This window comes from Pogona vitticeps, chromosome 1 (genome assembly GCF_051106095.1).
Source record: "Pogona vitticeps strain Pit_001003342236 chromosome 1, PviZW2.1, whole genome shotgun sequence".
Taxonomy (NCBI): Eukaryota; Metazoa; Chordata; class Lepidosauria; order Squamata; family Agamidae; genus Pogona; species Pogona vitticeps.
In genome coordinates this window covers 294,868,524-294,890,528 of record NC_135783.1, presented here as the reverse complement: position 1 = coordinate 294,890,528, position 22,005 = coordinate 294,868,524, and the positions used below count along the sequence as shown (strand labels likewise).

The following is a 22,005-nucleotide window of genomic DNA, read 5'->3' as shown; positions in this document are numbered from 1 at the left end:
AGTTAAGATAGACTCTGAAGTCCTGACAGAGAATGCCATTTGATCAATAATTTGGGCAATGTCTGAAAGGCTAGAACCCTGGCAGGTGAGGCTCACCACATTGTGATGAAGTCTTTCATAAATGGGCTTCACACAATGCTAGTATTTAATAAGAAACTTTGTATTCTGGATGTTGGTCTATATATTGTATAGGACCATTCTGTTAACATCTGATATACCTTCAAAATGCAGTTACCATCACAATAGGTCAGAAACACATAAAGCAACCACATTTTAATAAAATTATTGCTTAAGCACTACACACTGGTTCTCCATCATGGTTACTATTAAGATCTCTTAGCATCATTTCTACAAGGAGAGTCCTGAAACAAATATTTTGAAAAGATTTCTCAAACACACGTTATATCCCAGTCATATGACATCTGGAACAGAAATGGAAGAACAAGCGGTAACCGGAACTGAGGCAGAATGGAGGTTGCAGCCATTAGAAGTAAAGACCACAAACTAAGCCAGGACCAGGAAGAAAAGACAAACGATATACTGAATATTCTGTTTTGCAGTGCCCTTTCTTTCCTATGAAAAGGATGGGGCATTTTCAGAACTTGTAGATGTGTAGGTAAATTCTACTAGTGCTCAGAGGCTTTATCTTTAGAATACGTGTGGGCAAAAGTCCTGCCCTTGGGCCACTTGCCCTCCCACCCCAGCTGTTTTTAAATATCCTGAACTCAGCAGACTTCTCTGTCTTCCCAAATGGGCAGAAACAAAATACATGTTGCCATTTCTTGGAAGCCTCCGGCAGCAGCATTTCACAGCTGTCTCCTTCCCAACGTTTAAGTCTCCAAAATACTAATTTTTCAAAACTGGAAATTGAAACCTAGTCACGTTCAATTATATATGCCTTTTTCATACGTCTCGCACTCCCTGCAACTCCCAGAGTTTCCTGGGGCAGAATGCTGGCCCTGGGCCCACCAAAGTTGCCCAATCTGTGCTTTAGAAGATGCATACCAACCAATTCAACTGTTGCACAGCTCCTGGTACAGCCTGACATTTTTCATTGCATTTCTTCTTTCCATCAGGTGAGTTATTGTGTGCAGGCTCTTTGTTATGTACTTCTAGATAATTCTTCTCTAATTAGCTCTATACAGAACTTGAATCTGGAATTATAAAGAGCTTGGATCTTTTGACTGAGTGATAAGATCCACCCATTTGAAACCTGTTTCAGCAATGCTATTTACTCTCTTTTTCTATCAACATTTCAAACTGTCCTTGCCTGTGTTCAGCTTGTGAGAAAGTCTCTCCTTTCACTCATTCCCTGTATTATAATCATGTTAAACCTGTATTTCAAATAACATGGGAATCATTGTTAATTGTACTACCAGCCTTTTCATAGTCTCCTAATTAGTTTATCTTTCTAGTCTCAAGATGGCATTTGTGCAGATTGTTTTAGAACCACATTCCTGTACCAACAAGTTAGGATGCTGTGAAAACAAACCAGTTGCTTCCAGTGTTGCTTACTTTTAAGCAATCAGAAAGAAGTGAAATTAAAACAGTGGCTGCATGCTCTTTTATCTATTAGTGCCCCCATTCCCATTAATTTCAGCATTAATATTATGCAAGACAGTCTTGTTCAACAAATGTTTCTCATAATTTATTTTTTTATTCTATTTGTATCCCGCCTATCTGGTCGTTCCAACCACTCTAGGCGGCTATTCCACATAAGTGGTATGTTCCACCTTTTGGACTCTTTGAACTGCTCCACTTTAGCATAGTGCAGCATTACTGATGGACCACCTTGGAGTCCTTTGGTTTCTGCCATGTACATGTATGTGCATGTGGCATGTGTGTGTGTGTGTTGGAGAGAAAGGTAATTACTAGATCAAGCTAATATTTTCTGAAATAGTGTGAAGTTTTAGTGTTTTTTATGAAATGGGGAAACAAACTAGAAATTATTAAGCGATAAATCACCACCTACAGGGAACAAGAGGGACGTAGTGGCGCTGTGGGTTAAACCACAGAAGCCTCTGTGCAGCAAGATCAGAAGACTAGCAGTCGTAAAATCGAATCCACGCGACGGAGTGAGCTCCCATCGCTTGTCCCAGCTCCTGCCAATCTAGCAGTTCAAAAGCATGTAAAAATGTGAGTAGATAAATAGGTACCTCCTCGGTGGGAAGGTAACGGTGTTCCAGATCTAGTCACATGGCCATGTGACCACAGAAACTGTCTATGGACAATACGCTGTCTCTATAGCTTGGAAACGAGGATGAGCACCATGCCCTAGAGTCGGACACGACTAGACTGAATTTCAAGGGGAACCTTTACCTTACAAGGAACAAACAAACAAACAAAACTAATGGAGAAATTAATTAGTAATTCCAAGAAACTACTGAGGTAGCAGTGCTGTGCAAAAGTGGAATGGCAACCTCAAGCATTCTTTGCACAGATATAGTATGAAGCTACTTTCAGGAGCCACTTTCATATAGTGTAGTTCCATTACTGTTGAAGTTTTTACAGCCTCACATGCTGTCTGGAGAAGGTGTGACTGGCAGGGACATTTCTGGGCTAACATGACTGTCAATCTATCCAGCACTAACCAATTATTCTCTCCTACATCTGAATCCAAAGAAAGCTCCACCTCTCTGCTCAATGGTCTTTCTCTCTCTTGAGTCTGTTGTTGAAAGCAGTCATGTTTGTCAGTTTGCTATTTTATCTGTTGATCTATAAGTAAAGAAATTATTTTTATTCCCTCTACTGCCCCTTCGTGGATTGCTGCCTTGTTGTGACGAAGGGGCTTGAGTAATTCAGAGAAGCTATGGGCTATGCCGTACAGGGACACCCAAGATGGACAGGTCATAGTGGAGAGTTCTGACTAAACACTATCCACCTGGAGCAGGAATTGGCAAGCTACTTCAGTATCTTTGCCAAGAAAACCCCATGATCAGAAACAAAAGGCTAAAAGATATGATGCTGGAAGATGGGACCCGCAGGTCAGAAGGCGTCCAACATGCTACTGAGGAAGAGCGGAGGACAAGTACAAGTAGCTCCAGAGCTAATGAAGTGGTTGGGCCAAAGCCGAAAGGACGCTCAGCTGCGGACGCGCCTGGAAGTGAAAGGGAAGTCTGATGCTGCAAAGAAAATATTGCACAGGAATCTGGAATGTAAGATCTATGAACCTTGGGAAGCTGGATGTGGTCAAACAGGAGATGGCAAGAATAAACATTGACATTCTGGACGTCAGTGAACTAAAATGGACGGGAATTGACAAATTCAATTCAGACAATTATCATATCTACTATTGTGGGCAAGAATCCCGTAGAAGAAATGGAGAAGCCCTCATAGTCAACCAAAAGAGTGGGAAAAGCTGTACAATCTCAAAAATGATAGAAAGATTTCAATACGAATCCAAGGCAGACTTTTCAACATCACAGTAACTCAAGTTTATGCACCAACCATCAATGCTGAAATTGACCAGTTCTATGAAGACTTACAACACCTAGAACTGACACCAAAGAAAGATGTTCTTCTCATTCTAGGGGACTGGAATGCTAAAGTAGGGAGTCGAGAGATAAAAGGAACAACAAGGAAGTTTGTCCTTGGAGTTCAAAACGAAGCAGGGCAAAGGCTAATAGAGTTTTGTCAACAGAACAAGCTGGTCATCACAAATGCTCTTTTCCAACAACACCATGTGGGTTATCAAGGAACAAAGGAAGGCTAATTGCCTTAGAGAGAGAAGAAAAGAGACAACAGCTAAAGTCTGAGCCAGTGGAACCAACTGGCAATGCTCTGAGGACTCTTATTGACTTAGCATGATTACATAGTATGTTATGGGAGAAACAGATAGAATACTACTGTAGTTGATACTAATTGTAACTAGGATTGGCTAAAATAACCCTTTGATATTATGCTCTACCTCTAAGCAAAAGGGCAGAATAAGGGGTTACCCTGCCTGCTGGCAGCTGGCGTATCCTGCCAGGAGTGTATGCATGTCACTGAAGCAGAATGCAGCTACATCCTTTAAGCAGAAGTTCCCATAACACAACAGGAGAATGTACACATGGACATCATGGATGGGCAATACTGAAATCAGGTTAATTATGTGCTCTGCAGCCAAAGATGGAAAATCTCTATATAGTCAGAAAAAAAAAAGACCTGGAGCTGATTGTGTCTCTGATCATCAGATTCTTATAGCAAAATTGAAGCTTAAACTGAAGAAAGGAGGGAAAACCACTGGGCTACTCAGGCATAATCTAAACCAGGGGTGTCCAACTTTCACCTTCCCTGGGCCACATTAGAAGATGAAAATTTGCTTTGGGCTGCAGGGGGGGGCCAGCCCTAGCCATCCTCCACAGCCAAGCTCCAAGTACGCTTACTGGCAGCTGCGATCTCAGACAGCAGAGGCTGCCAGCTTTGACTCCGGTGGCTTTATGGGGCCGGGAGGGAGTCCACCTATTGACGGGGACAGCCCAATGCAGTCATGCAGCCCCCCTCTCCCCTCCCGCTCCTTCCTTCCTTCCCTCTCTGCCCCCCCCCCACCGTTGTGATGTGCCCCGGCCGCATTCCGGCCACAAGCGCCGGCAGTGTAACTTGAAACTTTGGAATTTCTTTAAAAATAAAAAATTGCACTGGACCGCATTACGAGCCGACCTGGGACGCATGTGGCCCATGGGCCACAGGTTGGACAAGCCTGATCTAAACCAAATCGTTTAAGAATACACAGTGGAAGTGAAGAACAGATTTAAGGAACTAGATTTGGTGGACAGAGTGCCTGAAGAACTATGGATGGAGGCTCGTAACATTGTACAGTAGGCAGCAACAAAAACAATCCCAAAGAAAAGGAAATGCAAGAAAGCAAAGTGGCTGTCCAAAGAGGCTTCTCTGCTATTTACAAATAGCAGAGAAGAGAAACAAAGGGCAAGGGAGATAGGGAAAGTTACAGAAAATTGAATGCAGACTTCCAAAAAATAGCAAGGAGAGAGAAGAGGGCCTTCTTAAATGAACAATGCAAAGAAATAGAGGAAAATAATAGAAAAGGAAAAACCAGAGATCTATTCAAAACCATCAGAGATATTAAGGGAACATTTTGTACAAAGACTGACACGATAAAGGACAAAAATACTAGGGATTTAACAGAAGCAGAAGACATCAAGACGAGGTGGCAAGAATACACAGAAAAATTTGGATGTCCCAGACAACCCAGATAGTGTGGTTGACGACCTTGAGCCAGACATCCTGGAGAGTGAAGTCAAGTGGGCCTTAGAAATCATGGCTAACAACAAGGCCAGTGGAGGTGATGGCATTCCTGTTGAACTTTAAAATCTTAAAATATGATGCTGTGAAGGTGCTACACTCAATATCGCAGCAAGTTTGGAAAACTCAGCAGTGGCCAGAGGACTGGAAAAGATCAGGCTTCATCCCAATTCCAAAGAAGGACAGTGTCAAAAAATGCTCCAACTATCGTACAATTGCACTCATTTCACACGCTAGCAAGGTTATGCTCAAAATCCTACAAGGTAGGCTTCAGCAGTATGTGGACCGAGAACTCCCAGAAGTACAAGCTGGATTTCGAAGGGGCAGAGGGACTAGAGACCAAATTGCTAACATGCCCTGGATTATGGAGAAAGTCCAGAGAGTTTAAGAAAAACATCTACTTCTGCTTCATTGACTACACAAAAGCCTTTGACTGTGTGGGCCACAACAAACTATGGCAAGTCCTTAAAGAAATGGGAGTATCTATCTCCTGAGAAACCTACATGTGGGACAGGAGGCAACAGTTAGAACTCAATATGGAACAAGGGATTGTTTCAAACTTGAGAAAGGAGTACAACAAGGCTGTATATTGTCCCTCTCCTTATTTAATTTACATGCAGAATACATCATGCGAAAGGCCGCACTGGAGGAATCTGAAGCCGTAATTAAGATTGCCGGAAGAAATATCAACAACCTCTGATTTGCAGATGATACCACTCTGATGGCAGAAATTGAGGAGGAATTAAAGAACCTCTTAATGAGGGTGAAAGAGGAGAGTGCCAAAAATGCTCTGAAGCTCAACATCAAAAAACTAAGATCATGGCCACGGACCCCATCACCTCCTAGCAAATAGAAGGGAAAGATATGGAAGCAGTGACTGATTTTACTTTCTTGGGCTCCCTCATCACTGCAGAAGGAGACAGATGGAGACAGCAGCCCCGAAATTAAAAGACACCGGCTTCTTGGAAGGAAAGCAATGACAAACCATCTTAAAAAGAAGAGACATCACATTGCCAACAAAGGTCTGCATAGTCAATGCTATGGTTTTTCTAGTAGTGATGTATAGAAGCGAGAGCTGGACCATAAAGAAGGCTGACGGCCAAATAACTGATACTTTTGAATTGTGGTGCTGGAGGAGACTCTTGAGAGTCCCCTGAACTGCAAGGAGAACTATCCATTCTGAAGCAAATTAACCCTGAGTGCTCATTGGAAGGACAGATCCTGAAGCTGAGGCTCCAATACATTGGCTATTTTGAGAGAAGAGAAGACTCTCTGGAAAAGACCCTGATGTTGGGAAAGTGTGAAGGCAAGAGGAGAAGGGGACGACAGAGGACAAGATGGTTGGACAGTGTCATCAAAGCTACCAACATGAATGTGACCAAAGTCTGGGAGGCAGTGGAGGACAGAAGGGCCTGGCGTGCTCTGGTCCACGGGGTCATGAGGAGTCGGATACGACTTAACAACTAAACAGCAACAACAACTGCTAATGCCTCAGAGTGAATTACTGAGACTGTTATTGCCAGTTAATCCGAAAGAAGGGTGATCTACTCTGGGGAATTTGAAGCTACAGTGAACCCTCTACTTACGGAATTAATCCGTATTGGAACAGTGGCTGCAGGTCGAAAAGTCTGTAAGTTGAATCTCCATTGACCTACAATGCATTGAAAACCGATTTATCCTGTAACCGGCCGTTTTTCTTCCATTTTTGTCCCATTTTGGTTTTTTTTCTGGTCTGTAGGTTGATTCTCTGGCTGCAAGTCGAACCTAAATTTTGCGGCCAGAGAAGTCTGTAACTCGAAAAGTCTGTAAGTCGTGCCGTCTGTAAGTCGAGGGTCCACTGTATTGTGCCTAGTATATTCCCGTGTTTCTGCTGCATAGCTAGAGAAATATAACCAAAAATTTAAAAATCTACAACAATCATCATAATGATAATCTGTCTTTCTCCTCAAGAGAACCCAAAACAGCTTGTTTATAGAAACAAACAGTACACAAACTAGAGGGAATGAGGAAAGAAACACACAAAAACGCAACCCCGCCCCATGCCTGGGCAGCCACTTACTGAGGAAAAAAATGGAGAGAAAGGTCTTTACCTGAGAATGGAAAGACAGCAAAAAGGTGGCCAGCCAGACCTCCTGTGGGAAGAAAGGAGTTCCAGAATCTGGGAGCAGCCACAGAGGAGGTCCCCTCTCTCATGTGCTCACCAAAAGCACTTGTGAGGGTTTCAGGATCAAGAAAGAGGCCTTTCCTGGTGATTTTAAATTTTGGGCAGACTCATAAAGGATCTTTCAAGTAGCTTGGACCCAAGTCATTTATGGATTTCAAAACCAACTCTTTGAATTGTGCCTGGAAATGGACTAACAGCCAGTGGAACTAATCTGGTAGCAGCATATCAGACTTGCTGAAGTTTCAGTGCATTTTGGGGTTTTTGTGTAGGATTGTATCAGATTTGACTTTTCTTCTGTTTTTTTTGGGGGGGGGGTTGTTCCAATGCAAACCAAAGAAATGCAACAATTTTCTGAGAGAAGGGTTGCATTTTCTGACAGAATTACAAGGGTGCCAATATTTTTGGCCATGACTGTAATTGTGCAGATGCACTCCTAGCCACCACTAAAACCAGGCTCAGAGACACATTTAGGGGTACCCCCAGGCTCCCTGAATTCAGGGAGAATCCCTGTTCCTTGATCTGCCTTTTAGTTGACTAGGAACACCTCTGTCTTGTCTGGATTAAGTTTCAGCTTATTCACCCTCATCCAGTCTATTACCGATACCAGATACTGATCTAGATCTGAAACCACTTCTTTGGATTTACAGTAAATGGCAAGGAGAGATAGAGTTGGATGTCATCCTCACACTAGCGATACCAAATCCCAAAACTCCTGTCGACCTTTCCCAGCGGTTTTATGTAGATGTTAAATAGCATAGGAGATGAAACAGGACCTTGAGAGCACCTGCAGGTTGTGTTTAACATGGAAACATAGGATTGGATCCAGGTTATTTGTGTTACTATGTAATTTGTAGGAGCGTTGGTTCTAATGAGCAATTAACATTTGCAGGCTCTATATAAACTATCTAGTCCTGGTGCTGAGGGAAAATGCTGGAACAGATTTGCTGATGCAGATGAACACCTACATTTTTGGACTCTCCTTGAGGGTGTGCCTGTGGATGATGAATACTTTCACTTCAAGGTTTATCAGAAACCCAACAGCTGCAGGAAGAACAGGAATGAGTGGTGTCAGCCAAAGTATGTGGGAAGATGAAAGGCAGCTTACATAAATACACTTTGCTTTATAGAAAACAGGATGATGTTAATGATATATTTCCTTTATTTTCTTGTCAGTGTGGTGTAGTGGATAGAGTGATGGACTAAGGCTCTGGAGACCAGGGTTTGAACTCCTGCTCAGCTAAGGAAACACATGGGAATTTAAAAAAAAACACTTGAATATCTCACTGATAAAAAAAACACTCCTTAAGTATCTTATTTACCTTGAAAGCCTTATTAGGGTTGCTGAAGTCAATTTGGACTTGACAGCACCCACACCCACACACAGAATTAACTTCAGAAGAGAATTTTCCTTCTTTTTATTCATTCTTGTGTAATTAAAAAAATATTGGTTTATTCAGGGGCAGTAGGTTGTTGCATTATGGGTTTTAAACAAGAAAGTGGGATGCCTGAATTTGAAAGTGCTCCAGAATTTTCTTTGATTTACTGTTTCAGTGTGTGGGTGGAACTTGTATGGGCTCCTTTTTATATGTGATGTTGTTGGTCGTGAGGAGGCTTGTTTAGGCTTTGTTTGCTGTATTTTCTAACAAGCAGAATTTTGAGTTGATAAATGTAGTTCTTCAAGAAAGCAAACGTCTCAGAGTTTAAGAATGTTAAGGAGATGTCAGCCTCAAACCTGTCAGCAAGACTCAAGTCTCCTGAACCAGTTTATTAAGTGTGTTTGTTTCCCCCCCCCCTCTTTCTCCTCAAGGTAATGGGAGCCATTAATGGACATGCTACAAAGAATCCTGTGATATCTGCACGGCTAACAAGTTTTTTGTTGCAACAGATTACTCTTGGAAAGTTCACCCATTCTTCGCTGTGTCAGAATTAAAGAAGCTGTATAAAAAGGAATATGGGCTGTTTACCTGCGCTGGTGATATCAGTTTTCCTACCTAATACATATGATAGACATGGCCTGAGTTAGAAAATGGGTAGCATTCTTTGTCCTATGGTGGGACCTATGCTGCAACCCATAGTTGAAACACTTGTTTTACCCACAGACTTTTTCCAACGGACACTTGCTACTTCCTTCTTGGGAAAAGAGTTAAGTCGTGGGATTTATTTATTGTCTGTTATGCCTTACTGCTTTGAATGCATTTTTAGAATTGCTTTTGTTTACCATTTATCGGAGTGATATTTGTTTGATCCCTTTAAAATATGTGTATATGTATTGGTTTTTAGTTTTAAATACTGTCTTTTAATGATATAAGCCGCCTTGGTTCCTTTTTAAGGGGAAAGGTGGGATTAAAAAAAATTCATTCATTCACTCATTCTCCTAGTTCAGGAGACTTAAATAAATAAACAAACAAACAGACAGACGAGGAGTCTCGTCTTCGACCAGCAGAACTGTCAGTCTAATAGTTTATATCTCTGCTGTTCATTCTTGGAGTCCATTTTGGTACTTCCGGTCTAAAAAAAAAGAACTCCCCACTTTCCCCAGTGCTTTTGGGGTCATAGCTGGCAGCCCGTTAATTTCTAGCGCGAATTATTTCGGCTGCCCGTCACCCGGCGCCCAGACAGCATCCTGGCCACTGGGCGATTCCGCTCTCGGCCGGAACGCGAGCCTCCCGCCGCGCCTCATTCCCTCCTACCGTCTCTCTATGGCACTCAATGAATGGCTCCCGTGATTCTGGGCCAGCCCCCCGAAGCGTCCCTGGTCTCTCGGGGCGGGTTCGCCCTGCTTCTGTCCCGGCCAAGTTCGCGCTAGGCTGAGCGATTCCTTCTGCAAGAATCTGGAACCGGCAAAGTGGAGATGTTTGGATTTCTGGGGTCGGTGCTCGCCTTCTTTATCTCCGTCCCTCTTTCGATATTTCTGGCCGCCCCTTATATCAGGTTTGTGAACGGGATAGGTTGGCTTGTGGCAGCCTTTGAGCGTCTTAACTTTTATCTCGTAAGGAAAGGAGCCTCACACAAGTGTATCCTGTTTTTAGATAGTTTCCCCCAAAGGAGTTCTTCTGTAGACATAAAAGGTTTTTTTTTTTTTTTTTTTTTTTTTGACCCACCCATCCTTTTGGTACGGAGTTTAATTTGGTTTACGGATGTCCGCAAGGTGCAGATCGGAGGCAGATTACATTGCAAGTTTGAAAGGCTCGTTTTCTTAAGAGCCCATTTATCACAATCAATACTTCCAATATTGTCTTGATTATTGCCTTGTATATTTGGATTCATTATCCTGTGTCTCTTTCCCTGTTCTGGCGCTTGTCCGTATTTTCACGCGCACAGTCCAAAGAGGACGAATTGTAATTGACGGTCGGATTTTCATGCCAGGTCAAGAACTAGAATCCCTAACGGGGGATTTTTAAAATTATTATTACCTTTGGCAGATATTCGGCAGTTGGAAACCATTCTGTGATTTGGGGAAAGCGGGAGAGAAAGTTGATGTTCTTAGGACACGTATAGCGGGGGGGGGGGGGGGTCCGCCAGATGTTGGGAGATAGTGGAAGAGACCGCAAGAGCTCCTTGGCTAGTAACGTTGGAAAGTTCCCTGAGCCATTTATCAGATTAGGAGAGTGGTGAACTTTTCAGCTAAAAAAAACACACTTTTGTGGCAGATCTTAAACACTTGTCTTTGATCATTAACCTTTTAGATATATTATAGAAATAATGTTGTGAGGTGGAATCTGAGAATTGCGGGAGAGGAAGGAGTACAATGAATTGCAAATAAGAAATACATCTTTAGCAATCCCCTGCTAATCCTGATGGTTCATCTGAGAAAGCAGGAAGTTCACAGACAAGTACACTGAGAACTCCTTCACCTGTCTTTCACTCACTTCTGCCTTACAGCCCATGTTAAGATGATTATAACCTTATACACTTAATTAGATTACATCTCAAACCAGGGGGTATTAGTGCCGATTGCACTACCGACCTCTTTAGAATATCCCAATTGGTTTACCAATCTTCAAAATGTCCAAATCCCTTACTTAGTACTTGCACTTTTGTGAATTATCCTCAAGAGAATTTTAAAAAGGGCACCAACCACTCAGTTTAATGTGGTGGTGGGGAAGTAGCTGTTCCCAGTGTTGTATAATGACTGGAGTTGTAAAGTCAGGTGGAAATGGAATTAAAATAGTGGTTTTGTGACCAGTCCCATACCAAGCCGGGTGGAGAGCAGGAATCCAATAATTCTGGAGCAATAAAGGGGTGTTTCATTAGAAATGATATGAAAAGAAAATAGTAGTAGCAATGCTCCTCATAAGCAAAATGGTTATTATAAGTATTCTCTGTGCACAGTGGTCTGGGAGTTTAGTGTGGTGCAATTTCACACCATGGAGGAACATGTAGATGTATCACAACCACCTTGTAGGGCTGAAGGGGGGGCTGCCCCAGTGAGTTGACTCCATCTACTTGACTGTGATCTATTTAAACATCTCCTAATGGTATAGGATGATGTGATGGGGAATGCCATTTACATGTTTGCATGTGCGTACGAAGAATGGTGAACTTGTGTAGAAAAATTAAATATAGAATGGAAAAGGCATGAGAGCACCATCAAAAGTGAGGTCATAACCTGTATTTAGAGGGAAAGGACTGAGTGAGCAAAATATTAAATCTCCAGAGATTTTGCTTCTTCAGGTACCTCCAGTTCTCAGAGTCAGCCTGATTTTGTGTGAGAAGCTTAATTAGTGTTTACCTAAGCATATGACTTATTTATATGTTTTAGTAATATAGCAAACAAGAAAAAAAACAATAAACAATCAAACAAACGGTGTTACACTCCCTTAAAATCACCCTTTACATATAATATCACTCTTTCCATATTTTCTCCACCCAGTGCCACCCTCCCCTTAGGAATAGGTTCCAGGACTTTGACTTTACAGTTCAAGCCTCCCCATGTCTTTCTAGAAATACATACATTGATTCTTCTTTTGCTGTGTACCCCTTCACTTTAGTCAAGACATATTCCAGAAATGCATATGACTTATAACTGTGAGTGCTGCAGATGAGGACTGAATTTTGAAAGCATGTAGTCTAATCATGGAGCTGGTGCCCTTAATTTGCCTTTATATGGTCCTTTGCTATCTTCTACATTTTGTTTACATTTATAAAATAGGTCATCTGTGAGCTAAAACCTGTGCAATTTTTGGAGAGCATTTTGCTTTATCAGCATAAAAGGGCTCTCTTTCTCTCTCTTCCTCCACTTCTTCTCAACAATATTTTTGGGCTTTCCAAAGTACGTATAAAGGTATATGATTTCCAGAGTTTGGTAAATGCAATGAAAATAGTTCTTTTCCCAAGCTGGCTAGCCCTGAGAACTGTATAGAGTCACTTTCAGTGAATGGAGTCTTTCTGACTGAAGAAGAGAGATCTTGGATCAACTCTTAGTTCTTACTTACATAAGCATATGAAACCTTGATTTATGACTGCATCCTTGTTTTTGTAGGAAATATATCGCAGGAGGAGTGTGCAAGTCTACAGCTAAGTTGAATGGGAAGGTTGTAGTGATCACAGGAGCCAACACTGGCATTGGAAAGGAAACAGCCAGAGACCTTGCAAGAAGAGGCAAGTTGTTCGTTTCCATCCATCAGCACTTAATCATTAAGACAGACAGAACAAATGATAAACAAAATCATTGCCTTCAGTGGAAAGTTGAGCACCTGGTTGCCTATTTTTTTCATAATGTTATCAAAACACTATTATTGGAATATAGTAAGATTTCACCTTCATTATCTTTTCTAGGGTACTGGAAATTGTATGCAAAAATTTCACCCTTCACTTTTTAAGTTTAAATACGTGCCTGTTTTTGTGGTAATTCTCTTTCCAGTACTCAAATCAAGTCAAAGTTTATTGCAATCCTGGAGCCTGTTTTACCATTACCAAACCAAGCAGAGAGACATAAGAGAAAAAGTCAAGATATGATTTATCTAGTTTAGCTAACACAGCTGAGTTCTAATAGCATAAAAGTGCCCCCCCCAAAAAAGACATTTCAAATCCTAATACAAATCACAGTAGAGAAAAATACATGGGCCAGAGTTTCAGAGTCTCCTGTTTTACATGTGCAGAGTCTATGCTCAATTAGGATTCTCAAAAAACCTATAGTGCTGTAGAATATTGAGCAACTGTGAAGTTCTTACTATTATGTACTGTCAGGTTGTTTCTGAGTTGTGGTGACCCTAAATAGGTTTTCAAGGCATGTGAGGATTGTTTTACCATCTTCACCTCCAGTGGGCTTCCATAGCTAAAAAAAGAAGTTGAATTCGGGTTGTTTGAGTATTGTTCAAGACTTTATATACAACTTTGTGTTGGCTGCTTGATGTCCTTAGGAGACTGGTGGATGTTGTTGACACACTGTAGATGGCCCCAGAATCCTGAAGCACCATGGTTCAGGCAAGGGTCCTTCATTCAGACAAGGGAATATGGCAGCCTCGGTCAGTGAGGAGGGTTTCACTTGACCTCATTAAATCATAAAATTTCTTGATTGTGGCTGATCTTCTCCTTAACCAAGTGAGCCTTGATTACAGATGTTGCAATGACTACTTTTTTGTGGTTGCAACCTCCAGAATCCCTGAGCCAATATGGCCAGTTTCTCAAACTCTGCTTATGGCTGATTTGTGCAATATTCTTTTGCAATGCATCTGTACAAGGGATTAGATCTCTATTTAGGTTTGGCATATCAGCTGGTTGAAGGGAACTTCCCCCTTCCTAAAGCAGGCTCTCCAGCCCCCTGAAAATGCTATACAAAGAGTTATAGGGTGTGGAGGCTTTGCTGATGAGATTAGCTGTGATGTAAACCGGCTGGATACCTCTTCCATGAACAGAGCCCAGATCCTGCTCCAACCCAAAACACCTGATCTCTCACTCTCACTCTCACTCTCTCTCTCTCTCTCTCTCTCTCTCACACACACACACACACACACACAGAGGCTTAGAGGAATGACTAGTTCCTTTGTTTTTGTTGCAGTACACTCCAGTGTATTTTAATGGTTAGAGCAGTGGTTCCCAACCTTGGATAATCCAGGTGTTCTTTGACTGCACTTCCTAGAAGCCTTGACCAATGGCCAGGTTTCCTGGGAGCTGCAATCCAAGAATTTTTGGGTTACCTAAGGCTGGGAACCACTGGGTTAGAGTGTTGGATGAGGGGTTGAAAGATCTGGATTTAGAGTCCCATTAGTCAATGAAGCTCACTGAGTAACCTTGGGACATTCACATAATACTCAAGATTTTTAATACAAAAGCAAAGCAATAAAGATTTTTCTGATAACATTCCTGTAGCTGGAGTCCTGTGATGGACTGTCTTGGACTTTATCCTACAGTATGAGTGGCTGCAGTTTGATATCTCTAGCCAGTTTTGCCAGCCAGAACTGCAGTGGTAAGTGCGGGCCAACTAGTTAAGGGCTCGGCCATTAGCCATTTATAAACATAGCTAGAGCTCCAGCAAGTGGGAGGGCCTTCTAGACCGCACTTTAACTGTGGCCTTGAAAGGCCCCTTTGTGGATCTAAATACCACAAAAGATCTGAATGCCAATTGTCTTGCATATGCAACCTTCCCCCATGTTTTCCCTTTGCTCCCTTTGCCTTTTTTCTTTTTTGCTCTTTAGCAGAGAAATCCAATTAAATGGGGGTGAGTAAGAATAGCTGCACAATGCCTTTGACAGCAGCAGGAGACCTTGCTATAGAGGTGCCCCTAGGGGTGCCCCATATTTTACGCAGCCATACTAAACACATTTTCAGAGTACCTTCAGAATTGTTTGGCCAGTGCAAACAAGAGAGAAGTGTGGGGCATCTGTGACCCTCCAGATGTTCTTGGACTACAAGTCCAGGCAACCTGAGCCATTACATCAGTGATCAGGGAGAACAGAGTTGCAGTGCAACCTCAGGAAGGCCATCCATTCCCTGTTGCTGATTTAAAGATTCAAACAGAACCATTTACTGGAAGCATTTTGAGCTATATGGCTTCTACTGTGCACCCTCATTTATATTCTTAGCTCATTCGCTACCTTGCCTTATTGTAGGTGCTAGAGTCATCCTTGCTTGCAGAGATATGGTAAAGGCAGAAACAGCAGTTTCTGAAATTCGGGACACAACTGGAAACCAGGACGTTTTTGCGAAGAAATTAGACTTGGCAGACACCAAGTCTATCAAAGAATTTGCTGAGAATTTCCTGAAAGGTACAGCTGAGATTTACCATTCACTGTGATCCTTTAGGTGCCTCTTTTTGGCTTAAATTATGACAGTTGCATGTGTAGCTGGACATATAATACAAGATTTCTGCTTTTATTTTTATTGTATTTTAAGTCACCCTGAGATCCTGTTTTGGGTAAAAAGTTGTATTGTATATATATTTAGGGGTTTTTTCCCCCAATTATTCATACATATATCAAGCAAAAATGATTTGTCTTCAGAGTGGTCTAAAATCTGATTGGAAAGAGCAATCCCATGGAAGAGAGGGGAGTAAAGTCATGGACAGTCATCTTCTTACTGATTGATTGATTGATTAATTGATTGATTGATAGATAAGACAGATTGTTCTATCGATCTATCAATTTATCTATCTATTCATTTAATCAGTTTAATATACCACTCCTGTTAGTGCCGCAGCATTACTCTGGGTGGTTCACAATACTGATTCCTGTTAGTTTGTGCCACCCATTGTAAGGGGTTTGGACATACAAAGAATTTATTTAAATGCCCTCACATAAACTACATAGGCAGGGATGGAATTAACTACGCCAACTCCACTCTGGTGTAATTACCTGGTCCATTTCTAGAGGAGTAAAGTTGTTTGGTGAGTAGTGGATCCAAGGCTGAAATCACAGCTTCACTGTCTGTGACCAGTTCCTCTGGGGTGTCTAGTTGTCTTTGAATTCCTTTAAAACTTGATTTTAAAAAATCGTTATATATGTTTCATTATTTTAAAAATATGATATTTATATAGTGTTTTTAAAACTGTTATTTTATCTGTTATGAACTACCTTGGATCCCTATAGAAAGATGGCATATGCATAATATAAATAAATAATAATAAATAAATAGTTAATTGGACAACCATTCCAATCCCAGAGGTGCCAATATTTAGAACAACAAAAAGTATAATTGGCCAAAATTCTATTGATCACACCTGCTGGCATACGTAACACACTTGATGAAAATCCCAGTGACAAATTGACACAGGTTTAAGAAGTTGCTGCTGTGTGTTGAACTTCATGATGCTGAGGTTTATACCAGTTGTGTTCTGCCAATGTACAAACCAAAAGGATTTTGTCTGTTATCTGTATTAACAATGTCTTTATTAAAGGAAACTAATTTACAAGAAGATATTTCTATGAAATTATTGGAAAGGTCTGGTACATAGATTCTAAGCAACCATACCTGCTAGAAACAAGTTAAGGGGTGTGGAAAACAATGCAGATGGACTCTTGATTTTCAGTGACAAAGTACATGGCTGTGAAGTCTGATAACTGGGGGAAACTGACTAGTTGACACCCAATGATAAACTGGTGGCACCTGGAGATACAGTCCAAGTTGATAGACTGTCATACAATTTTCATAGGCTTACACGCACAGGATGTGTATACTGTACTTTGTGTAATGTTTTGCTGTGAGAAAGTAAGATTGTTTTTTGATTCTGGCCTCTGGAGGGGAGAAAAGGGGAGAATTCACTCACCATGTTTGGAAAGAAAGGAAGAGAATTCTTGGCCAACTCCCTGTTGTGCCAATGCTACATTTTTCTTTTTGGCTGGCTGTTCAATAATGTGCCATGCGTTCTTTCTTGTAGAGGAGAAAGAGCTTCATATCCTCATCAACAATGCAGGGGTTATGCTGTGCCCCTACTCCAAGACAGTGGATGGCTTTGAGATGCACCTGGGAGTCAACCACCTTGGTAAGGTTTTGAGTTGTGGATTAAAATTGTGTAGGTAAGCCTTTCTATCTATCTAAAATTACCCCATTAAAATATATTAATTTAGGACGTCTTTCTCCTTTTCTGATAGCCAAAAGGTTCATAAAGAGGAGAACCATGAGACGTTAATATAAATTTTTTTATGGAATAATAAGGAAGATCAGAACCTTCATGCAGAAACAGAGCCTGTGGCCAGAGGGGTACAGGATATGGCACAGGAAACTAGTTCTTAGTCTTTGGCTCTTGAGATGTTTTTGGATTTCAACTCCCAGAGGCCCCAGTAGGTTTCTGGGAGTTGAAAGATTGAGGTCCATTGTCCTAGATGACAACTTTCATGGTCTTAAAGTGCTTCTTAAAGTGGCAGCTACTCAGTCCAGCTGCACACAAGCTGGATAGAGCAATCAGCTACAGTCATCAACACTACATAGCCCTGGTCAGATAAACGTTGAAATCCTGTTAAGTACGTTTATTATGCCCATGCAAGCTGATACTGTCATCAGCAATGGGCTTTTATCCCTAACTTAAAGCTTCCAATTTGCCCTGCCACCGGTCATATTCTGAGCCCACTAGGTATCACTTTTGCCATGGGGAAGCCTTTGAGAGCTTTAGGATTTTGAGGGGGGGGGGGCTTTCATACCTGAAAATTGCTTCCAGTGATCCCAACCTTGACTGGAACGTGACTGAGGAATAATGATATTTAAATTAGGGACAAAAGCACATGGCTGATGTCATAGCCATGAGCAAGGTTTGCCAACTGGATTGCTGCCAATCAGTTATAGTATTGCAATAAAAGAAAACTGAAGGCCTACACTTCGCCCACTCTTGATTTATGAAACATACCTGTGGGAACCTACTTCTGCATGCAGATAGGTGCCCCTTAGTAGAATTTGTGGCAGAAAAATGTCAGTGATCTAAAGCTCATTATTAACTGTGCTATTTTATGCCAGTCACCCTTTTGGTATATAGAATCCTAGCTTGTTTCATCTTTTCCATTTAATTTTTCAAGTATTAAAATCAGAATGCTACTTCTTTATTCATTTGATTTTTGTGATCTAAAATAAAACGCTACCCGGGTTTGCAGTGCTATCTGAATTTAACAGATGTATTAGCCTATGTGTACATTTTTTCCAAATGCAAATCCATGATAAAGTAAAGTACATCTGAATAATTACTTATGTTTTTGAACAGCTGCTTTTTGCTTAAAGACCCATCATGTGAAGGATGGGATAAACTTTTGGAGATTATAAATATTCCACAATAATTCATGTTATCAATTATTTTAATTACAATAACAGAGGCCAAAGGCTTTCAAGTTCCACTATGTTCAGAAGCAATTGCAACTGGTTCGCTATTTGTTTTTAAAATGTATACCTGCCACTAGGGCTCTTCACTAAGGGTACAAGGTGGAGTAAAGATGTCCCTGTATCTCTCTTAGAATTACAGATTAAAACAGAAGGCTCATCTCTCTCTTTTAGGACACTTCCTTTTAACATTTCTGCTGATAGAGCGACTGAAGCAATCTGCGCCAGCTCGCATAGTGAATGTGTCATCCATGGCTCATCACGGAGGGAAGATTCGCTTTCATGATCTCCAGGGTGAGAAGAGCTACAACCGGGGCCTGGCCTATTGTCACAGCAAACTGGCCAATATTCTGTTTACTCGGGAGCTGGCTAAACGACTGCAAGGTAAGTGGGAAGGAACCAGTGACCTTGGCTAATGTGAGGTGGCAAACAAAAGGATTGATGATATGTTACTAATTGGGATCTGGGGCCATAGGCAAGTTTATTATTTCTAGATTGTGACATGTTTTTTTCTATTATGTCTTGCTGTGTTTTATCCAATGCAAAAGTGCTTCAGCAAGTGGCAAGAACTCTAAGCTGCAATCCTGTGTCTCTTGCGTAAAGTCTGCACATGAAATAGAGGATTAACTCCCAAGTTGTGCCATAGTTTATGGTATCAAGCATATTTTCCAGTGAACCAGTTATTTATTCTTCTGTCTTCTGTCTTATTTATTCTGTCTTCTGTCTAGTGCGATCCAGAAAGTTGAATACAAGGTCTCAAGTATTTCAAACAATCTAATTGATTAGGAAAGCATCTTCATGGGTAGATTAAGTTTTCTACTATGTGTGTATGCAGAAGAAAGTTACAGCCAAACCTGTTTCAATGACAGTAGCTTGTGTTCTCACAAGGACTGTTTAAATGTGGGGATGTACTTACTATGTGTCTGTGCTTCTTTTATAGACACATGAATTTTGTGATATGACATCATTTCCTAGAACTAGGTAGCATATTTTGCCAGTCGTCATGTAGGTAAACAGCAGCATGTTCTCTGATTCATGTGGGTTGAGGTATCTTTCTAGACACAAAGACCAACTTTATTATTTTAACACTCATATTCTGAGTCCTAATGCATGAGTGATTTCTTCTAGGTTCGGGTGTTACCGTAAATGCCCTGCATCCAGGCACAGTCTCTTCTGAATTGGCCCGTCATTCATCTGTACTGTATTTTCTGTCAAAGATTCTGCCTTTTTTCTTGAAGACCCCTGTAGAAGGAGCCCAAACAAGTGTGTATTGTGCAGTGGCAGAGGAGCTGGACACAGTGAGTGGGAAGTATTTCAGGTGAGCTGAGGTTTTAAAGCTGACATGAGATTTTCCAGAACATTTTGCTGTCTCTTAGGAATGGTAGCTATCCATTTCCTTCATGGTTTTTAAGTTGCTTTCTATAAACAATTCACAAGATGTAGCTTACGAGTAGAAGGACCATATGATTCTTTAACTGAAAAAAGAGAGAGGTTCTTGTAAGATTCCACCACTGGCTTTTTTTGTATACCCTCAGTAGACAGTTCTCACAGAAGACTCATGCAAGTGTACAACTGACAGTTCTAGCAACCACAATGGGGTTTGGGAAAAGCTTTGAGATAGCAATTTCTAGAAGACAAACTAAAACCATAATTTTTGCCATGCCATCAATACGAACACCTGATTCTTCCTGTGACACAGGTAGAATGCAAAATGCTGACCAAGTCACTTAATTTATAAATTTTGACTTACATGAGGGGTGAATTTGCCATTCCAAATTATTTCTCACTGTAATAATGGTAATGTCTCCATGTCTTGTAATTTTAATAACTAAAAACGGCATCAAAGGAAGGAGGGTTGTTGGTTTTATCTGTTTGAGTAGTACCGGTTGTTTCTTTAGAAGAACTGGAATTCTGAATCTGGCCATCCTACCCAGTATAATGATGGTGTCAAACCCAGTGGTAACCATATGCTAGGCACTCCCATTTGCAGTTCTCTGGTCAGTGCTGAAGAATTTATAAATGAGGGTCATGTGGGAACTACTCTGATTCATGGGTTCACAGTCTGGCTCGAGATAGGACCTCCCCTCCCTGAGTTTATTGTTGCATGATTGTTTTATCTGCCTGGCTGAAAGACCACAGTGTAACGTCAAATTGTACATGGTTGTTCAGATACACCGGTGGTATACATAAAGGTAGGCTCCAACACTCTTACGGAGTTTCTGAAAATATCAGTGAGTTGAGTATTAATCAGCTGTGCCAGCTATACATTTGTAGGAAGGTGATCCAATATTTGGGGAGAAAGGTAGTCTTAATTAGTTGCAAAAGCAAATGAGAAAGCCCAAGGGATAAGAACCTGAGCGTGTTTCTCATCTGCATTTCTTCCTGACTCCTTTGTTTTATTTGCCATTCTCCATTATAAATTACACTACTGCAATCCAAACATTCTAACAGAAACATTTCCCTTCCTCTTCCAGTGACTGCAAGCCAGCATATATATCTCCTCAAGGGCACAATGATGAAACTGCAAGGCAACTCTGGAATGTGAGCTGTGAACTCCTAGGCATTCATTGGGATTGAATCATGGACAGCACCTTACCTGTAGTTGTACACCCCTAAAAAAGAAAACACTGCCAGAACTAAAGGCCACAAATCTGATTTGAGATGAACAAAATTCAAAATGTTTGAGATGTAGAAGAAGTTTAGGGCTGTTTTCATCAGTATCATATACAGCAGTGGTCCCCAACCTTTTTAGCCCCCCGGATTGGCTGGGGAAGGCGGGGCACCCCTGTGCATGTGCGCGCATGCACGAAGGAACGTGTGCACTTGTGCGGGCACACGCACGCTTGTGTGCATGCACAAAGGGCAGCACAGTGCTCGTGCTGGGGGGGGGAGGTCTGTCTCTGCGGCTCAGGCCACAGACTAGCACTGGGCCACGGGCCGGGGATTGGGGACCTCTTATATACAGAACAATTAGCAGGATGAAATTGTTTCTAATGAAAATAATCATCCTAGTTACTGCTTTCAGTCTAATGCCCAAACACAAATAGGAATCAGCTGGCATCTATCCTGTCTATTTGAAGTGGTGTTTTAGAGTAATTTTTGTAGTATGTACGTCAGAGATTTTGTGTGGTGAAAATTGCGGACGAGAGGTGCTACTTGCTGGCAATGGATATAGCAATTCAAACTGTATGCCAGTAAAGGTTCTGGCTGAATAGAGATGGGCATGAACCGCCAGTTCAGTGGTTTATGCTGGCTCATTTTTTGGCTGGACAAGTGTGTGGTGCTTTCCAGCCCCATTTCCTCTGGTGGGTGCCTGCTCCGAAGCAGAGCCCAGAGGAGATGGGGCAGGAAAGCCAGGG

At 41.5% G+C, this 22,005-nt stretch overlaps 1 protein-coding gene across 3 annotated transcripts; it reads left to right on the top strand.

Annotated features, from left to right (window-relative positions):
* The first annotated feature begins 8,337 nt into the window (after nucleotides 1-8,337).
* Nucleotides 8,338-21,460, top strand: LOC110082355 (retinol dehydrogenase 12). 3 transcript variants are annotated; one of them, XM_072986124.2, is made up of 7 exons: nucleotides 9,407-9,550; nucleotides 12,891-13,009; nucleotides 15,460-15,615; nucleotides 17,223-17,327; nucleotides 18,821-19,030; nucleotides 19,775-19,964; nucleotides 21,121-21,460. In XM_072986124.2, exons 1-7 carry the CDS (start codon nucleotides 9,435-9,437, stop codon nucleotides 21,221-21,223), a joined length of 999 nt encoding a protein of 332 aa, XP_072842225.2. In that variant the 5' UTR covers nucleotides 9,407-9,434; the 3' UTR covers nucleotides 21,224-21,460. The 3 variants fall into 3 exon arrangements, with proteins under 3 accessions (XP_020655488.3, XP_072842225.2, XP_020655480.3); XM_020799821.3 differs by lacking the exon at nucleotides 9,407-9,550 and adding an exon at nucleotides 10,123-10,339; XM_020799829.3 differs by lacking the exons at nucleotides 9,407-9,550; nucleotides 12,891-13,009 and adding an exon at nucleotides 8,338-8,485.
* Nucleotides 21,461-22,005: the final 545 nt, after the last annotated feature.